The sequence below is a fragment of the Pipra filicauda genome, unplaced genomic scaffold (genome assembly GCF_003945595.2).
Source record: "Pipra filicauda isolate LSUMZ 115617 unplaced genomic scaffold, ASM394559v2 scaffold5_size6683894_pilon, whole genome shotgun sequence".
NCBI classification, from domain to species: domain Eukaryota; kingdom Metazoa; phylum Chordata; class Aves; order Passeriformes; family Pipridae; genus Pipra; species Pipra filicauda.
This window is the reverse complement of record NW_024104754.1, coordinates 5650637-5671276: the sequence shown is the minus strand read 5'-3', so window position 1 is coordinate 5671276 and position 20640 is coordinate 5650637. Positions and strand designations below refer to the sequence as shown.

The 20640-nt window shown below is 34.7% G+C and overlaps 2 protein-coding genes across 2 annotated transcripts in view; one reads left to right on the top strand and one right to left on the bottom strand.

Moving 5' to 3' along the window:
• The window catches only part of CERKL (ceramide kinase like), a 53399-nt gene extending 52445 nt beyond the window's left edge, over nt 1–954 (top strand). The window contains exon 13 of the mRNA XM_027731468.2: nt 171–954. Coding sequence (XP_027587269.2) covers nt 171–252 — 82 coding nt within the window. The 3' untranslated portion in view covers nt 253–954. The remainder of the gene's footprint in view (nt 1–170) is intronic.
• Nucleotides 955–2143: 1189 nt separating this feature from the next.
• Nucleotides 2144–20640, bottom strand: part of ITGA4 (integrin subunit alpha 4) — a 36961-nt gene continuing 18464 nt past the window's right edge. Inside the window, exons 13-28 of the mRNA XM_027731467.2 lie at nt 19704–19749; nt 19166–19320; nt 17817–17971; nt 14503–14652; nt 13153–13229; nt 10760–10910; nt 9961–10059; nt 9451–9530; nt 9033–9119; nt 8342–8432; nt 7547–7654; nt 7169–7288; nt 5715–5834; nt 5107–5205; nt 4770–4889; nt 2144–3923 (exon numbers count right to left, since the gene is read on the bottom strand). Of these exons, the coding sequence (XP_027587268.2) occupies nt 3831–3923; nt 4770–4889; nt 5107–5205; nt 5715–5834; nt 7169–7288; nt 7547–7654; nt 8342–8432; nt 9033–9119; nt 9451–9530; nt 9961–10059; nt 10760–10910; nt 13153–13229; nt 14503–14652; nt 17817–17971; nt 19166–19320; nt 19704–19749 (1751 nt within the window). The 3' untranslated portion in view covers nt 2144–3830. The remainder of the gene's footprint in view (nt 3924–4769; nt 4890–5106; nt 5206–5714; nt 5835–7168; nt 7289–7546; nt 7655–8341; nt 8433–9032; nt 9120–9450; nt 9531–9960; nt 10060–10759; nt 10911–13152; nt 13230–14502; nt 14653–17816; nt 17972–19165; nt 19321–19703; nt 19750–20640) is intronic.

Here is a 20640-nt window from a genome sequence, read left to right as displayed (position 1 = left end):
ATATATGGTTCTAAAGATGACCCTATAGGAATTGTCAGAATGTAATTCACCCTGATTTATTTCCATATAGCAGCTCATACATATTTGTTCTTCCCCTCAACCTCTAAAAGCAGCACACCCATTGCAAGAGTTGATGAAGTTTGATTAAGTTTGACTTCCTTGCTTCACAGGGTCCATCCTCAACTTATTGATCTCTATGGAGTGAACACTGATGACCTGGAGAGTTCCCAAGCAACGTGCAACTGCATATAGAAGGGATGCACTGCAAGTTCTGTAATAAGGAATCCTTTTCTCACCTCTATGCAAAGTTTTCCAAGGTGCTGGACTTGCACTCACTGATGTCAGTTGTTGTAGCAGAAGCTTAACTGGATTGTTTGTAGTATTTCTGGTTTTAAATTCCTATCAAGTTATATATTTTTACCAGGTTGTATTTCACCGTGTAGAAGCTGCTAGGCTTAACAAGAAAAAAATGAAAATTGATTATATTGGTCTCTTACAAATTTGAGGTTCAAGAAGTGTCCACCAGAGTAGGAGAAAATATCTTTTTTTCTTTAAAGTTATTCTAGATTTTTTAGTATGAGATACTTTTAAGTCTGCTGCTGCTATCCATGTTGTCAGATGACTCAGTTCAACTAGAGCTGGCAAATGTAGGTATGGTACCCCCTCATGCTGAAGAATGGTGGCAAAATATAGATTTATGTATTTATTTTTTTAATCCAGTACTTCTATTTCCAGTTATGATTTTTAATGTTGCCTTAATATATTTGCTTTCAAAATGTTTCTAGGCAAATAATATAAAAGACTATGCTGATATCCTTTACAACTTTTCTTTGTTCAAGTGTATTTTAAAAACTGCTCTTTTTACAAAATAAGTATTTTCTCTACCCTAGAACTGAAATGTTATTCAGCATAGTTTTCTGTGTTGCTGAGAATAAAATTATGATAAATAACTTATGAGTTGACTTAAATGCTTCTAATTTCCTTATAGGGCCTAAACATAATTTTTATGAGTGTTTTTTTCGTAACTTATTTAATACTTAATACAATTATTTGAGATGACAGCAAATTAAGACTATATGCTTTCTGGGAACTGGCTTTCTCTGAGATGATGAAAAGTAGCAGACCAACATGTTTTTCCATCTGCAGGACCATGGGGATAACAAATGTTTTCCTGGTCAGTCATCTATGAATCGTTCAGAAGGCAGCTGACAATTAATGGTATGAAAGCTGCACAGTCATGGCTAGAAGGAGTTGGTTTAAGTTCTTTCCTCAGTAAGCAGTCGAGTGTAATGTGAAATCCAGTCCTTTAAAGTTGTTGCTAAATCACGGGCTTAAGCTTTTACAAGAGAGCTATACAACTATATGACTTTAAATACTACTTGTGAAAAAGTCTTACCTGTGCTAAATACACAAGACAAAGAAGTCTTGACTTGACAAAGAAGTCACTTAAAGTACTACAGATGATGAATTAGCTCTTAAGAACAAGCTGTTACCTGTTGTCTAAGTCACAGTGAACAGTCTCCAGTTAAAATTGATGCTGTATCCCATCAAATATTTTTAGCATGCTGACAATTCAAGCTAATCTTCCTAAAGTTGTCTAAAAGGCAATTCTAGCAAAAGTTAGTAGAATTAACTGTAATTAAATAAGTGAAAATTAACAAAATAATTTAACTGGCAGAAGAAACAGCATTCGTGCATTTAACTTTTTTGGGTTCTTTTTAATAAAATGAAATCAAGTGATACTTTATAATCTTCCCACCATCAGGACATTGTACATTCATTTTTTGTCAACTTCGTTTATAAAAGCTCCAAAATTTTGCTTCATATCCTAAGAACAGGCAGCCAATGTGTACATGTTAACAATCAAATTTGAATAGGAAGTGTACAGTTTCCAAGGCAACATTATCTCACATACTGACTTAAGTAAACTGTTTCAAAGAGAAATAAAAAGCTTTGGTTTCACTTCTTTGCATTGTTTGTATGCAAAAGAACATTAATGCTTCTTCCAGTATTTGAGGTATATTTTTCACAGTAATGTCAAACTAATTTCCATTCAAAGGTTTTTTGGTTAAAGTGCAAAAATTCACTAAAGCCATATGGAAGATAAGCATTTTGTATACATTTTCAGACTTGCAAGAATATATTTCATTCTTGACATACTTTATTTTGACTTTTAAAAAAAATATATGCACATTCATTTGTCCTTGCACTGTAGAAGGTTTTAGAGGAAAACATACCTTGGAGTGATCCACATCTTTGGCATCAAATGCAGTGAAAGGAAATTAGAAAATGGTCCCCACTACCTTTAGAATCTGTGGACAACATGGCTTTTATGGCACCAAGCACTCTATTAGCAGAAGCACTTGCTGAAGGCACTCTGTGTAGCTTTTGATTGTCAGGCTAATTCCTTTATGATGGTGCAGCTTCAAAGTGTATGTACAGATGACAGACAGTTCTCCTTACAGTTCAGAGAGACATCAAAGGCCGGGCCAGAAAGGCCAGGCTGCACATTGCTGTTGGAATAACTGATCGAAGGAGTTGTACATTCTCCAGTTGTACTGGGGAGCAAAGTAACGTTTTCTTCCCTGGATTGTACTATTTCACCAAAGCTAGGTGGCAGTGTGAACTTAGCTAGCTGAAGAAACTTCCTGCAGTAGCAGAGCAGTGGTTTGATCCATGATTCTGTTCAGACATTTGCCTTCCCACTGCATGGCTGCTGAGGGTGCCTGTTTAGAGAGTATTTATCTGACAGCTTCACAAGAACCCAAGCTAGCTCTCCAATTGACTTCCTTATTAAGTACTTTCAGGTTAAGGTTGGTACATCTAAAGATAAAATTTGGCCCATTAAGGTTGGCAGTTGGTGTCTCTTGGGTATGCATGTCTCTGTTTTGTCAGGTGAAGTCTGTCTTTTTTTTTTTTTCAGGTTCTGGAAGAATGCCAGCACTAAATACTACTAGGATAAGTACTATAGAAAAATCTTTAAATAAATAAAAATAAATACTTGCTTTAAAAAACCCCCACATAGAAATAATTAATTGGAAAAGTCCAGAACATCATGGCAGCACTATCTGAGGAAAGGATGAAACAAATAGTTCTGTCATGTTTGCAAGTACCATGTTAAAGATGGCAACAAATTATGATTTACAATACTTTTCTCTACAGCTGCATATCCAGGCTACCCCACATAATTCCCTGCTCTGAATCCACCTTCCTGGTTCTGGCTTGCCTGGGTGTCTAAGTCTCTTCAATGATGTGGTTGTGCCTGTGAAGCCAAAGCTTATGAGGTTACCTTCAGAAGCCCGAGAGAGCTTCTGACATCCCTTTTCTACATCCATGTGCTCTACTTACAGTCCTTCTATCGGTTTAAGCTAATTTACCCTTGCTAAACTGCCAATACATGATGAGAGAGGATTTCTTTTTCAATGTCTAATCCAAATATTATTGAAACTTCAAAACTACTAGAATAACTCATGCTAATATGTTTGAAATCTGACTTTCCAGGATTGGCCAAAAATTATTACTTTCTCAAAATAGTTCTTTCCAATAAGTAATTTTTCTTCTCTTTAGTGTTCTTCTGTCTGTTTGAAACCACATGTATATATATAGCATTTCAAATACTACTGTGAGACTTCAGAACCAACTGTTTTTCCACTTTCATTTTAGAACAACAGTACTGTAAGGTATAGTCCTCCATACAGTTCAAGGAAATAAAAGTGTGTTTGTAAGAGCAAGTGCGCTCAAGGCCTAGTTTTCTTGTTGCTGATGTTTCTTCTGTGAATTAACCTGCATCTTAATTTCTTCATTTTAAAATCAAATGTTTATTTGCCATCTTAGTCATCTTTGTTCCCAGTTGTAAAACTCCAGCTGCCTCTTCTGTTCGTGTCTTGAGGGACTGGTTTGTATTGCCTTTTGAAAAAGCCGATCTGAAATACATAATTTTGGAATCTGTCAGCAACTCTTGGTTATCAAATCTAAATCATCATAAAAGATGAATGAAAATAAAAATACATATGTATGGCATTTATATATTATGCTATTTGCCATTGCTCTGTCATACAAAGTAATCAAGTGTTATTCATCAATCAAAAAAGTAGGTTTGCTTTTTCTTTTTTTACTTTTTGGGAGGCTAATGCTCTTCTGCAAGAAGTAAGGACATAGGGGCTTGTGAATTGTAACAGTCCACTGAATCCAATATATTTAAAAATGTGAAACAGTAATAAAACTTTCCTGTTAAATTTAATTTCTACACTTCCATGAAAAAATGATGAAGAAAATCTCCACATCGGTAAAGAAGTGAACAATCTCTTAACGGCTTGTCAGAGAAGCTGCATCTCTCATAGTTTTCTCTTTTACTTATGCACAGAATTTTTTTAGTATTTATATTGCAGTTTGAAATCTTGAACATTTTATTCTGGTATGAAACTGTTGTAGATTATTAGTCATCACATGTCAAGTGACAGTAAATGTGAAGCACCATCCCAAAAAAATGATTCATTAAATTACACAAATAATTTGCAAACATGAGATGTCATATAAGACACTGTAAAAGGATTTGTGGTGTTGAATAACAGAAAATGTAGAATATGCAGAAGATAAAATGGAGAAGTACTTTTGAAAAAACACAAGTTACAGGAGGAATTATCTTTCTTTAGAAAGGACAGATCATAATAAAATGTTATTTATCCTTTAACCTGCATTAACAGATCCAAAAATCCTCCAACAGTGTGAATTCCTGACTTGAGAACAACTAAGAAATACTGAAAACCTACCTTCCATAATATAAATGAAAGAAGCAAAAACAAGGTAACACCAATTATTAAGCCTATGGCAATAATTAGCACAGTAACATGGTATTTTGGCTTTAGGTGGTGCATTCCTTCCAAATAGACCTGAAAAACAGAAAATAAGTTTAGTGCTAACTGATTATTTTTATTTTTTCGCCCCTAAACGATACTAAAACAAACTAGGAAAAATAGTTACATTCTCAAGTAATTAATAGTATAGTCATTGCCTGTGTATGGATATGCAAATAATTCCACAATTTTAATTGCTGTTGGTTTTTCTACTTTAACAAGTTTATCACAAATTCATTAAGAGAATCCTTACATATGCGACTTGCTTGTCCTTATGTAGTTCAATAACTTTTGCATTTTTTTCTGGCCAGGCTGTTGCTCTTACTTCAAACTTCAATGCTGAGGCATCATCCTGATTAAAAAAAATAATTCTATCTTTTAAAAAATAACTTCAACACGTTGATTCCTGCCCATCAGAAACAGTAACACAGCTGCTCACAGAAACAGAATCTCATAAAAACACACAATGGTGCCTTTTTCTGATCACAAAAGAAATTAGACCAGAAGCTGGAATGAAGCCAGGTTGGATTTTACTTGAGTCCACATCCACACTGCTTTTCTTAGAAAAGTACAATTATGAGTTGAAATTAAATCCCAATCCCACATAACCCAGCCAGAATAGGCAAAGCAATACATACCATAAATAAAGTGATAAACTAAAATACATATTTTTCAGTGGTTTTCATTTTTCATACATCACCTTGAGCCTTAGCATTGAAAACATAATAGGTTAAAACCCCAAAGCTTTATATTTAATCATACTGTTTGCAAAAATAGATTAATAACTAGAAATTGTATGATGAGAATACTGCAAATATGTCCTGAAATATTCCCATCAACTATGAAAAATTTATGTGTTACCATTTCTAAAAGTGAAGGAGTAGCCTCTAGATGCAACTGAACAGTCGCTTCTTTTCCACTTTCCATGTTGCCAAGATTGCAATGTATTTGTAAGCAAAGGCTGTCATTTTTCATGCAGTACTGTAGAAGGGAGGGAAAGGTTAAAACTAAAGTTATCAACTTTACAATCTTAGTATTAAAGACACTCAGGAACTGAGTAAAATAAAAAGATCTATGTTTGTTCTTGAAAACTGAGGGTGTAACTCCAGGTTGTCATCCATCACTGTCAGTCCATAGGTGCTAAAGGTACAGTAATAAGGGACCAACCCAATTGTTATAAAAAACATATTTTTCTAAAAAATTCAAGTTTTTGTAGTCTGAAAAAGAACGATTTTCATAATTTGTTTATATGTTTGGTTGGTAAGGATCAACAAACAAAGTTGATCCTTACACCTGTACACTGACAACTGGCACCGCTTCACTCAGCTTTGGAGAAGACAAAATGTACATCATTATATTCTTTATCCAGTAGTACAATGCTGAACTACTGATCTGATATTCTAGTGCAGGCTGTCTCTGAATCCCTGAACTGGTACACCTTGTAATGTGCTCACTTAAAAGTCCCAAACTAGCGTTTAAAAAATGTTCAGCTTTTTTTTTTTTTTTAAGATGAAAGATTAAAAAACACTGTACTTTATCAAACACAAGTTGCAGGACACAGATTTCTGTGAGAACAAATCCTCAGCAGGGCAACACTAAAATAACAGTTCTGATTTGGACAGCGCAGTCAAGTATCTGATCTCCAGCAGGGTCCTTGAGCAGGTACAGAGGGATGAGCTGGAACAGGCCAGGCACATACGACATTCTTCACAACCTCCCAAATATTTTTAATGAGAACTTCCCAGCCAAAAATGATTTCCATATATTTTGTAATTCTTATGGACTTTCAGTCCCATTAACTTGCAGTGTCTTTCTTGGAATTCACTTATTTTTAGCATCCATAATACCCTTACGGAAGAACTTCAACCATGAGTACTACTTTTTGGGTTTTCTTACCTAGCTCCTACTAGTTACATTTGATGGCACTTTTTTGGTGTGGAAAAGACAGTATTTGATCTGCATACTTCATGTAATTAAGATAAAGCCTGATTCTGCCTCATGCATCATTTTCTATTTGTTATTGAATATCCTCTGCTACCCTGTTTGCCTGCTCCTTCAGTTACACACTCCTTTGGCAGTTCTTTTTAGGTGACTGTCATCCACTGACTTCAGCAATGTGTCATTAATCAACTTTCTCATTTCAGTTCTCACCTCTTTCACTAAAGTCACTTATGACTACACTGAACTTACTACAGGTCCCACCACAAATCCTTGGAAGACTGCTCTGTTGACCCCATTATATAAGATGTACTGTTGTCTTAAGACTTATTCATACAGTCATTTATTTCCCACTGATGCTAAAAGACAGACCTTACCATTTGTCTCTTAGTAGGCTTTGAAAAGAAAGTGACGACATCCTTTAATATATTTTCATTTTTTTCTGCTGCAGTACAGTTTCTGGAATATTTATTATAGTAGCACTCTCCAACTGTTGTCTGGAAATAAATATAACATCATTACTTTTAGAATTTAAATATCAGATCATAATCAGAATACAGATTTCTGAAAGGTTCAAAAGAAATATAAATTTTATTTTCAGAATTCTGAAACATATGGGGCTGAAGATAATCCTGTTCTTGTTCATTCTGCTTCACCACAGCTAGCAAATCAAACTCATACCTAGTTGGCTATGCTCTGCTTCTCTTTTTTATAGAATTCATATAGCTAATAATATATGTTGAACCTGTGCTTACCTTGATATTCAATGTGTTGAATAATTTGAAGTCCCTGGGTGGAAAAGCATTTGGTATCATTATCTCTAAGTTAGTGTTTGGAGACATGCTTGGTCCTGCACTGATAACCTTGTGGGGAAAAGTGTTATACAGTTAAAGCTTCAATGGCAGCTACTCAAGTAACAAATATATATATATAAATACAAAAAGAACTTCACAGAATGGGGTAGCACCTGTGCTGTTATGCTGTCATGAAAGTGGGTTCTGCTGGGAGTTCTAACATTTAGTTTCATTCATTCTGAAGGCTTACTGAACCCTTCACTCCTCTGAAGCCAATGAGTAAGTAGTGCTAATCTGTGATGACTACCCTGAGGTCATACAGCCTGTTCCAGGAGAATATGGAAAAGGAACTAGGAGAGATTTATGTCTAAATTCCTGCTTTTAATCCACTGGAGACAAATTTGATACCTACAGATCCTCTTATAAGAAGCTCCTAGTTCCTTTTTCTTACTGTAAGATAATTCCTTTTTAAGTGTTTCTTAACAGAAAAAGTGGCAAGTCAAAACTGCTCTACCACTTTCAGTCCTGCTTGTGCTAAGAATTTTTGTTCTGATCATTCAGTGGAAGATTTTCCAGGCCAAAAAAAAGTGTTCTAAGAGGGATTAACAGCAACTTCCCACCTCCAATGCACAAGTTACTTACTGTGCTCTTGTACTCTTAAGAAGTTCCTTTACTGACTGCAGAGACTGTCACTAGATACACTAAGCATTAACCTTCAAAACAAGGATGACAGGATTTACAAAGGAAAATTCTTACATGGAAAGTGAAGTTGATATTCTCCTTCATACATGTAACTGGTGAATCTTTCTCTTCTGTTCCATAAACAAACACAGCTGGTGACACAAACCTACAACGGTTTAGAAGTTGTTAATTAACGGAATTGCTGTATATCCTTAGCATAACCTCCTGTTCCATGCTACCTCCAGTAAGATTGGTTCAAAGAAAATACCCAAGTTTGCATTTGAGTAAAGCTAGGAACACAGAGTAGAAATCCTCTACCTTTGGAGTAAGAATTATCTGCATTTTTACTCTTCCCTCTTAAAAAGGCAGATGAATCAGAAAAATTCATAAATCCCAAAATCCCAACACTATGCTCCATGAATGCCCCACAACAAACCAGAATATGGTCCACGTTAAGCAAGGAAGCTGAGGATCTGCTATGCTCTTATTAAATACCTCTTTATATAAAAAAAACCAAACTCTGTTTTTAAAAAATATTAGTCTGTTAAGAGACAAGTTTGAAGCACCATAGATACCAAGGGGGTCTCATCTCAGAATTGTGGAAACAAAATCTTAGAAGTATATGGGTCAGACCCCAGGATAGCTGTGCCATGTCATTCCTAGGATTTTTCAGCTACATCACCTTCTGCTTAAAAACTTTGTGAGTTTAGAACAGTAACAAGACAACAGTTCTACAGATGTGCAGGTATGCCGACAGCTGACTTACCCATGGGTATTTAACTCAATCTCATATTTTAGAGGTACAGCTAAAGTTAGTGAGTTATCCAGCAACATGTTCCCATCTTCATTTTTACTATAAAAATACAATGACAAAAAATCTGTATTGAAGGCATCATCATATGCTATGCATTATTTCTGTAAACTAATACTAAACAGACATTGCAGCTTATAAAACCCAAAATATTTTATTGCTAACAACATGTCAGACACAAAAATCCCCACATTTTAGACAGGCAGAAAGCTGCTCATTATTTAAATATCTATTACCTGGTTTTTTGGATAATTTCTCTTGCTCTACAGATATGCAACCACTGTACTTTATTGCAATTGTGCTAAGTCTTTCCAATGTTCCCTAGTCTGTTTTCCAAAGCTAATTTCATTGAGCAATTTTTATTAGACTTTACCAGGTAGCATTAATGATGATGTTGAGGTCCTCCTCTGCTCTGGTAAAGGAGCTTGCATCCAAGAGGAAACTATAATCCAGCTGTAGAACAAACAAAATTTTGCTTATATATCATAAGACAGTTTAAATAAAAGTATTTTATTAAACTAATTTATAATTTCCTGCTCTAAAAAAATTCAGAACTAAGAAACACTTGATTTTTGTGTCTTCTACTCTCTTTCTATTGATCTAACATATTTGTCTGTAGTCTTAGTCAGCTCACTTGTCTAGAACCCAAGCACAATCAGTTGATACATAATACATTGTTGTCCCTTAATGAATTATTCCAGCAACGGTTTAAGCAAATAATTTTAAAAGTAACAGGAGAGATACAGATACCAACATGATAAAAGATGTTAGTTGAGAATGAAGAAGAGATTCTGAAAAACAAGGGGTTTTTTTTTCCTCCATCATAAATCCTCATAACATATTTAGGGTGTTTCTAAAGCTAGGAATTTCACACATTGCTTACCTTTGATTTTTGATCTACATATAAATAACCAACACTGCACTCAAGTTTTACTGCATGAATTTCTTTATCTAACACATCACAATGTATCTGTTTTTCTTCCTAAAATAAAGGACAAATGATTAGTCATTAAAAAAAAAACAATTTTTTTCCCAGACATTTAAAATTACATGCACACACTGAAATTGGGTGCTTTATATTTTCCTGAACTACGCATTTGTTATTTCACTGATGCAAATATACAGGACATTCATATAATTCACAACCACTTTAACATAATATTTTATATGGATTACTGTATCTGGTTATTTGTCTGCTGCTTGCTTATAGTGAAGCGAAGGCTCATGTTAAAAGCCAACCTCAGAAAGGTGGATCAGGGGGATTCTACAAAGACAACAGTTATTTTTAAAAGGCAGAAAGAGTACAGTTTGTTTTGTGACCTTGTATTTGTGAAGAGGACAGATTCAATGAGATCTTTGTGATCAGTGAAAACACGATCATCAGACAAAAAGAAGCCATAACATCCTGAAATACATTTATAAACATATTTTTTATTATTCAAGTTGTTATTGAAATTATTTAAGTTACTGAATTAATTAAATTGCACTTGCTTTAGGTAGCTACAAGTCTGAGAACTTAAAAACTGGTGTTTCGTCAGCTTTTTTTGGCAGGAGGGGGATATGTGTTATGTGGGTTGTCAGTATCTAAAAAAGCTCAACAATCCATAAACATAATTTGAAAAATGCCTAACTGAGAAAGAAAAATACCAAAGGATTACTCTTTGAGGGATTTTTTTTCTTACCAATTCTAAAACTCGAATGAAATAAAGACCTTTAGGGATCTGAATGTTGAGGATAGTTTCATATGCATCATCTCCAACATTAAGCAGAGAAACATTCAACAATAAAGTCTTCATGCTTCCAACAACAAGATATGTTTTCTTATCATGAGGCCTGAAAAAATAATTATCATAATATAAATGAAAAGTAATTCTATATACAGCTTGTTTGCAAAAATTTTCCTTTGCTGCCCTTTTAATTACTTTCAGCTGGTTCTGACAAAGCTCTGTTGGAGATGTAAAGAAAGGTTTTACTCTCCTGTAACTGAAGGTACAACACCAGTTATAAGATGGTCAACTCCAGTACTGTACCTTTTAAAGTGGTTAATGCGAGAGCAGGAAAATTGTTATCAGCCCAGTTGTGCCTATGGCCTTTACAAGATCAGTCCTTCCCTTTACAGACCAGAATAGCAATGTACCACTGCTACAGTATTTTCAGACATTATTTCATAATTCACTCTTTGCACTCAAGATATAGGATTCAGTTAATATGAAACTCATCACAAAGAGGGCAAGTGAACATGCCTAGCTTATGATCTATGTGATGTTCTATAATCATGTTACAAGTACAGACATCCTATGGGGGGCCAAAAGTAAACTTCAGCTTGACATTAAAGTTTAATTAAGACCTGTAGAAAGGCTGCCTAGAAATAGACATTTATCAGATATTCTGGCTTGAAACCAAAGCATTAGTCACTGAACACCTTTGGGAAAGAAGCTGGCACTGAGAAAAGCAACAGAAGGCAAAAGCACTGCATAATCAGATAGGTTCCAAGACAAAAGCGAATTGAAGAAAAACACAATGTTAACATTTCGGTAGCTTGTCAAGTTTAGGTTAAATTTTAACATTGTTTTACTAGTTATATGCCTACCATTCAGTCCTCTTATATGTGTTAAAGCCAAGCTCATTAACAATATGCTGTCACAAAGATGCCTCCCAGCTTAACACACAAGTACACAAAAGCACCAGGTGCACATCTGGGACTACAACAAAGCTGAACTAGAGCTTTTCCCTGGTAATCATATTTCATTCTTCATTAAAAAATGCATGATGCAGACTAGAAATTTACAGACCAGGCCAAAATCTAAGCAATTTAAACAAAACATGATAGTGTATACATGAAGACTCATAACTCAGTAAGTAAAGCATTACATTGCCACCCCTATTTGATTTCATTCTTTTAAAACCAGAAAGAAGTGTTTGCTCTGCTCTTCAACGATAACGAATGCATTCTGTCTAGACAAAATAAATTAATGCTTCACAGCTAACTAGTTTTTAATCGAGATTCTAGGGGCACAAGGTAATTTAAGGTGATACTTCACACTTTATCAAGATATTTAGACTATTTATTTACACTGCAAATCTGCTACTAGTACCTAATGTCAAGCAGGTTTGTTGTAATCTGTTTTCCTTTCTTTGAGTTTTGAAGTACTTACGAAACTGCATTGCTAATTTCATGAACGAAAATGCTGCACAATCTTTCTTTCTGAAAAGTTTATGAGCATTCAAATAAAATAACCATCCAGCTTAAGAAAATTAAAGGGCTTATGACTCATGCTACGAGCCATGTGTTAAAGTAGGCAGAAAGATACTTATCTTACTCTGAAATCTATGAATATGAAAAAGCTCGTGCTCAGGATCACACAGGTGTGATTAATCAGCATTATATGATTGTCATCATCTCTCAGTGTCATTTTAGGTTGTTCAACCTAGTATTTCGATTCAAGTAGAATCAACTTTAAAAGTGATAAATCACACAAGAAACAAACACCTAATTAGCTGAGATTCACAACAGGTACAATTTCTCTTTTTGCACACCAAAACCCCACATTTCTTACTTTGAAATACAATAGTCAGTAAAGAAAAACGTTTTGATGATAAAATATAACTTAAAATATGGCTCTTTTTCCTCATTTATTTAAGAATATTACATCTTCAGTTTTATACTCATTGAGACTTTGTACAGTGCAAATACGTCTTCAGAAGATCAGCAGAAATAACCAATAGTTTGTCAATTTAACAGTAGTTATGATCTCTGCATATTGAGTGCGCTTTGTGCAGTGTATCTTAGTCCAGTTATCTATGTTTTTGGGAAGAAGATGTATGTTGAGCTGTAAAATCTTCTAAATATGTAGTAACAGTTCTTCAATTACATAGATTTCTGGTACATTTCCTGGAAGATTTATGATTTAAAAATATTCTTCAACTAAACACAGCTCTAATCCTTGTATTTTCTCAGGGAGTCCACAGTCTACTTTTGCAAATTCATGTTATTTATATATAAAAGACTAAGGAATAATTTAGATAAAATCTGACTGAATCATTCTCAAAACAATGAAAGCTACATTATACTTACTTTGGAAAAACAACTTTTCCAGAAACTCTTAAGTCAGCAGAGCAATTTTCTTGGGAGCAATGTCGTGCAAAAATAAACTGTAAAAGCCAAATTAAAAAAAAAAAAAGGCACTTCAGCGTATTATTCAGTAAGAGTATTTAACAGAAAGAAACCTATCATCTAGTAACTAAGTATTTGGAAGTGTCTGATAGCTCTTACTCCTAAAAAGCAATTCCATGAGTCTATGATTTACCATTCTGTGCATCCAGAGTAACAGTGGAGAGAGAGGCTTTCCAGACTCAGTGTCTCACAGTAAAACCAGTGGGTGTACGTTCAGACAAATTTTTAAAAGTAGTACATAAAGAGAGCAGAGTGTTTTAAAAGATCCAGAACTGATCTCTCTGCAGTCTCTCCTTCAACATAAGATTTTCTTTACACAACCTTTACTTATCATATTGTCAGAAAGGTTTGATGAGAGTAGCGACACCATAAGTTGCATGTGTCTGTGCCTTGGTTGTCAGTGTGCTGCTATAGAGCATGTTTATGTCACTATATTCAACAACACCCTCTTTATTCTCTATAATTCTGAGGTTACTAAAATAAAATTTTGAATGAAGATGAAAAGGTAAAGCATGCCATATGAAAGAAGTTTTCACATATCTCAAAAGTTCTGATGGTCAACTGTATCTTAATTACATGAAGGTTACTATTTGTGAAAAGTCATAATGTGTTTATGACCATTTGGTAGTTGAAAATTCAGTGCATTCTGGTTTTTGCTAAAGTCAAAGTCTACTAACACAGTAAGTTTCTTTTGGAGGGGAAAAAGTTAATTTCATATTTATGAAAGGATACAGAATATACTCTTTTGTTCTCCCCTCAGACTGTGTCTGAAAACTTGCAATACCTTCAAAGAACTAATATTTCAGCAACATTGTCAAAAGACTTCAAGATTAATAGCAACATGATATTGTGTATTTAACACAGAATTAATTTGAAAGAACTGTTTTATAGTGGAAAGTGACTCATACAGCATAGCTGTAAAAGAATACATATTTCAAAGAGTGAATTTCATACATGTGTGATCTGAGGTATATAGTATTATATATTCAGGCAACTTCTCAGCACATACCTTTTATTTATTTTTAAATCATAATACAGATTGTATACAAGTTCTGTAACCATCTTTTAGCAAAAAATTAGGCATTTTTTTAGCATTGTAATTTATTAATTAAGATCAAGGTACTAGGTGTGGGCCTGGAAAATGCATTCCTGGAAAATGCATGCCATGGATCTGTGAAGCATTTTTAACTGAAGACTAAACCACAAATATTTACTTACTACATAGAAAAAAAAGAGAAGTCATACACTAACCTTGCTTTTTATAATATCTTTTTCCTTCCTCCGTTGAAGAACAGGTTGAAGTGGTGAAAATTCTTGAGCATTTCTTTTCTGTAGAATATGATGCCCCAGACGATAACTCGCTTCAACATATACAGGAGTCAAGATATCCCTTACATCTTTCTATGAAAATTGGAAACCTAATAAGTTAATCATATAAGACAAGACATGTATGCTTATGTTTTAAAGTTATAAGGTTGCCTAGAACTAACTAAAACAGCAACACTTTTTTTTCACATGTAAAATAATTCCATATGGCTCATATACTTTTCCAGACATCTCTGTTGCTGAAGGAGGTAATCAGAAACACAGAAAAGCATAATCTGTTCAATGACAGCATCAGGCATTTCAGAATGGAAGATTCTTCTGTTATGAGAAATCTTATTGAATAGTGAACCTACTTCTGTCAATAAAACTGCCTTACACACCTATGAAATGCTGTACTGCCCAAGCAGAAAAATAGGGAAGAGTTGGCTAAAATGGAGAAAGCAAAGCAGTGGGATAATGCCAGACAAAACCAGTGGGTATTTCTGTATGAAATCAAAAGGAGTTCTCCAACGGTACCATTGAATCAGGGCTTGACTGAATTTTATTTTTATACCTCTTTATTTCTCATTCTGTGTTAAAAAAGATCAAACACCTCAATAAATGACTGTTTTGTAAATGAAGCCTTGACTGCATAGGAATGTTGCAGATCAGAGTCCAAACTACCTACTTGTGAAAACTGAACAGCTTGAAGCACCAAGTACTAGCAATAGCAAACCTGATTAAATTATTCCCTAAGTGTAGGGGATAGATAGACACTGATTGTCCCTCCACATGGGCACTACTTTAATTCTTATCTGCAAGCTTGTGTTAGCAAAACTGCACATTATCTAATTCATAATAATTTTCCACAAGGTCTTCTCTGCATCTGCTTTATATTACTTCCATTATACTAATTAGCTATTAATTAGCCTTTACTCAAAATACATAAAATTTGTATTGTCTCTTGCAAGGACTGTACTTGACAGACATTCACACTTACTTAACTTTAGGAGCTTCAGTGGGTGGAAGGAGATGCTTATAATGCTATTAATTAAGAACTAAGAAGAAAATTGAATTCTATGGAGGAAAAAGTACTAATGATAGACTATAGGAAGTGATGAGCCAAATCAATTCCTTCCTCCTACACAAATGCCTGTGACGCTGGTACAGCAATCTGTACAAGGTTGGCTGTCAATCAGATCTCTCTTAGTTTACAAAACTCTTGTAAGTAAGTGGCAATTTTCCATTGCTCCTGTAAGAAACATTCACTTAGGTGCAACTACCAGTTGAGATGCATCTGGGCAATTTTCCAGTAGACAACATAACCTTTCCTTTCTACCCAGAAGCTTTATCGTAAAGAATTGGCTTCTAATGGTGTCATAAACAAAAAGTAAGTGAAAGGAAGAAAGAAGAAAAATACATGGAAGGATTTTTCCCTGCAGGTTTTTTTGTAGCTGTAGAAAATTAAGTCTATTTTCCAGCCTCTGTGCAGGATCAACTGCATCAGTCACCCTGAGAGATGTTTGTTTCAAAAGGTCACAGAATTGCTACCTTGAGGATTTTAAAGAAAAGGCTAAGCAAACTAGTCTATTATTTTATTACCCTTGTTTCCTCTTACATCTAAATAATCCCTGTCCTTAGTATTTCTTTAAAGAATTCTTTCCCCCCTTAGATAAGGTCTTAGAGGAAATAAGTCTATTTTTTTCTACGTTTAATGAAATGTGGTTCCTTTTCGCTCATTGGTTTTTATTGTTTGTTGTGGTTTAGGACTTCCAAGTTCTTCCCATTTATCCTCAAAATTTTGTTGGAATACACAAACTTCTAAGATGTTTGACAGAATTAATGACTTTTACTCTTCCTTCTCCATTGAATGGCCTTAAAAATATTACATCCTTGTCCTGATTTCAGGGTTTTTTCCACTTTCAAGACAAGTCCCTCATTCATCTTTCAGAGGGATACATCAAGCATGAATATGACAGTTCAATCCCTCCAGGGCAACAGTGACTTTGGGACTACTTTGCAGTTAAGATCTTACTGACTAGATTCTTAATAACTTATTTCTAAGTCACTATCATACTCGGTTTGAAAGGATGGTTGCTGTTGGATCGAACTCTACTTCTGAAACCAAGAGCCAGCTTCCTGCTGCTCAGCAGCTGGTGCCATCTCTGTTGCTGGTGTGAGTACAGGCCTCCCTGGCCAGCTGACACCCTGCGGGTCTCCAACAGCCTCCTGCTGAATGCCCAGTGCTCTGGCAGCACTTCTGCCTCAGTGGCTTCTCTTCTGAAGCACTTCTACCAGCAGATTTCTTCTACAACAGAGTTGCCTCTACATCTTCACAGACGGAGAACTGTAACCGTGTTCACTACAAAACTCATGCAGGAGAAAGACGTATCTGTGCAGGCTTCACATTTGTAAGCAGAGGAGTAGAGAGATCATTTTTTCAGCACAGTGCACATTCTCCATATTGTTCAGATCTAAATTCATTAATGAAACTCTCACGAGTGCTCTTCCTGCCCTTTTCCATCTTTAGCTTATATGAATATTCCCCTTGGTGAGTGCTGCATCCCTTGGAGGGGAAAAAAAAAAAATATCAAACAACCCCAAGCAAGTGCTCTTCTTCACACCCAGCTAGCCTTCGGCTCCTTGCAACAAATTCACAAAACAGACCACACTATAAACCTTGAACTATAGACTGTTTTCTAGCAATTGCCTTCATTTCACTTCCTATGGATCAGGGATGGGCTCTTTTCTTATTAGCTAAGTCTACCTTAACTTCTCACAGTAAAAATGGGAGCATGTGTTCTTTGAAATAGTTACAAATGACAAAACATAATAAAAATCACAAGTTTTAAGATTTTGCACTAAGGAGTTCATTGGAAAGTTCCATCAGAAACATTCAAAACATGCATGTTATACTGTATCTTCTTGGTTGCTCCAAAACGGCCTCACTCTATGATCTGTCATTCATAAAAAATGGTGAAAAATGTCAAGACTGCTCATGTCCTATTTCATCACTGTGATTATCATTATTCTGCACTTTCTCGCCAACATAAGAGATGGCAGACTCTCTGACTTCTCTACAGAAAGCTGAGAAAGTATCAGAATTAGTATATAATAAACGTGGAAGTTATGAACACAAATATTTTACTTTCAAAATGATGTGATGCAATTGTAAACGAAATAGGTTTCTTTGCAGCAGGTATGCTTTTCAAAGGAGACCAAAGGATTTACAGGACAACACACACTGAAAATTACATTACCCTCATAAATGCTGGATGATCTTTGCAGGCAGTATTCTTGCTATAAATCTTTACTTTTCCTGAGATTGTATCAGATGTTCCGTTGGAAGAAAAATAGAACCTTGCTTGTGTATCCTCTTTTCTGGTCACATCAACACTCAGATTATAAAGCAATACTGCAAAATAAAACCCAGGGAAAATAAAGGTTGTAAAATCTTTAGGTGTTCTGATTTTCATGAATTTATGATAGAAATTACATCTTCTGACTCACTTCCTCAAGTATGTTCTGTAACATCCATTTTAAAATGCTCTGCTTAAAAATGCTCTGACATAAATCCATACCTAATGAAAGCTTCTCATACTCTGAAAATTGATTGCTTCATGACTGTTCCCTGATACATGCTTTTACATCAGGGATAGTTTTATCAGGTTATATTTATAGTTTTCTACCAGAATCTATTTAAAGAAAACCCACTTCAGTTACTTGACAAATTACAACAAACTGGTAGGTAAACAAACACTGACAAATATTGTTGAACTTCACAGGTTTTTCTATGTAAGTTAGCACGAATTGCTATGATAGCAAGTTGCAGAGCACTGCTGATCTTTTACTTAATCTTTGCCAAAAGTTGAGCTAGATTACCTACAATTTCTACTACTTTTTTTATGAAGTTGAAGAGTCTCATGTCCAAGTCCAGCAAGCATGATCCAGTCTGACTGCTCATCTTTCAAAATGAATATGAATATCAAAAGATCTGGACTTGTAACTCTACAGTTCATCATTGCAATATGTTCTCTGTAACGTGTTCCTAAAGGATATTTTATGTTCTCACATAGAAGAGTTAAACAATTTAATTTTATATACCATGTATTTGCAGGGCTGTTTGCAGTTTACAAATAGCACACGACAAGTAGGTTAAAAGCACCCAGGCAATAGTCAAATTTAGACTGTAAATTATCTTAAATAAATTCACCATGAATATTCTTCTGATAGATATTGCTTCAAGCAATACTGTTTTTTGTCAAAAGCAAAACAGGCATTATATAAAAGATAATACAAGATATATTTTTCAGTAATTTTGGTGGGACTCCCTCTCTTTCATATCATGTTCCACGATGGTATGATCAGGTGCTTGAGCTATTTTAGGAAGGAACTGTCTTCTCTCTATTGCTAAGTGGAAGTCTGCATCCCACAGCAGTCCCATATGGTTTGGTCCATGCCTGGGAGGACTGCTTTTAGAGGACATCTCAACTTTTCATTTTATTCTGAACTCAGATTAATGGTCTACTAAATACCAGTAGCATTATTCTGGAAATAGGTGCATTTATATTGAATACATATACTGTTTTTTTTTTTCCCAGTAGCTTACCAACATAACCAGGTACCTCTCGTCCTCTATAGGTAAAGCATATCTTCAAATTCATACAGGTGGCAGGCTGGTCATTTTCCATGCAGTTTAAATTAGTTCGATTTATTGAATTAGGATGTTTTAAAGAAGCTTCAACAATTATCACTGGTTTTGTTCTAAGAAGAGAAAAGAGTAAATGCTCACAAATAATGTTCAGAAATAGCTTACACAATCTGTGCAAAATGAACCATTTTTGACAATCTATTTTTATATTTTACCATCATCATTTTTAAGCTATTTGCATTTTTTAGATAGCTTCAAATAGTTCTATGTGCATTACTTGTTGCCTCAAGAAGTTTCAGAATTATATTTTCATTTTCTTCAAGGTGTTTACTTAAATGTTTGATTTGTAGACCATTCTAGAGCCTAATGACTGAAGTTCAAGACATCAATAAGAATATAATGAGATTAAATTATACTACTGAGTTTTACTAAACTACACTAAAAAACAGAGTTAAGTTGTATGGTCTTCAAAGGCACTGAAACACAGTGATCTCACCTCAGCACCACAGCAGAATCGGAGAAAAATGCACCAACTGCTACATCTGTACAAAAAAAAAAAACAAACGTATCAATAAGCATAATTTGTCAACAAGAATTACTTCTCAGGTACAAGCATTTTATAGCATTTTCACCTTTTGGTCAGCATTAAAACACCATTTGCCCTTTATTTATAAGAAGGGATATGCTGATATTCAAAGGTCCAGACAATGATTCCTGAAATACTTGTCCACTGTCCATTAACACTGCATGCTCATTTACTGGACTTCCAGATATTGATAATGTTATGATTTGATTTCTATTCCATGTTTAAGTGGCAGATACTGAAGGACAATTCAGCTAAATAGGAGGCACTTGCCTTCTTTCTAATCCAGATATTCAATATTGCTAAACACACACACACACACACATATATAGTTATATATGTATAAAAAATGAATTGCTTATATATATTATATGCATGAAATTATACATAGAGAGAAAGAGAAAAATTATTTAATTTATTCCAAGCTAACTGAAACCTATTAATGCGACGAGGAAAGAAATACACACGGTATATATACACACCTATCAAATGAGGTAGTAAAAATGAATTGTCAGATGACTCTAAACGATACAAGGGGCTGAGGATGACTTGCAAATCAGTAAACAACAGGTGACCTGAGAGCAGACTACTTGTAAACTATCTTTTAGCCCAGCAGTACAAATTAACCTGGGTAACATTTCTGTGGGCAGAGCCAGAGCACACACCATGCAGTTCATGGTAACTTTGCGCTTTTACATCCGCAGGGGCAGGATAGACATACTTGACCTGACGTGACACTGATCTGCAAAATGTTAAAATATTTAAAATATAATAAATATATAAAGCAATTAATGTATACTTGGAAACAGCTAACTTGTTTTACACCAAATTAACACTACCATGTTGTGCC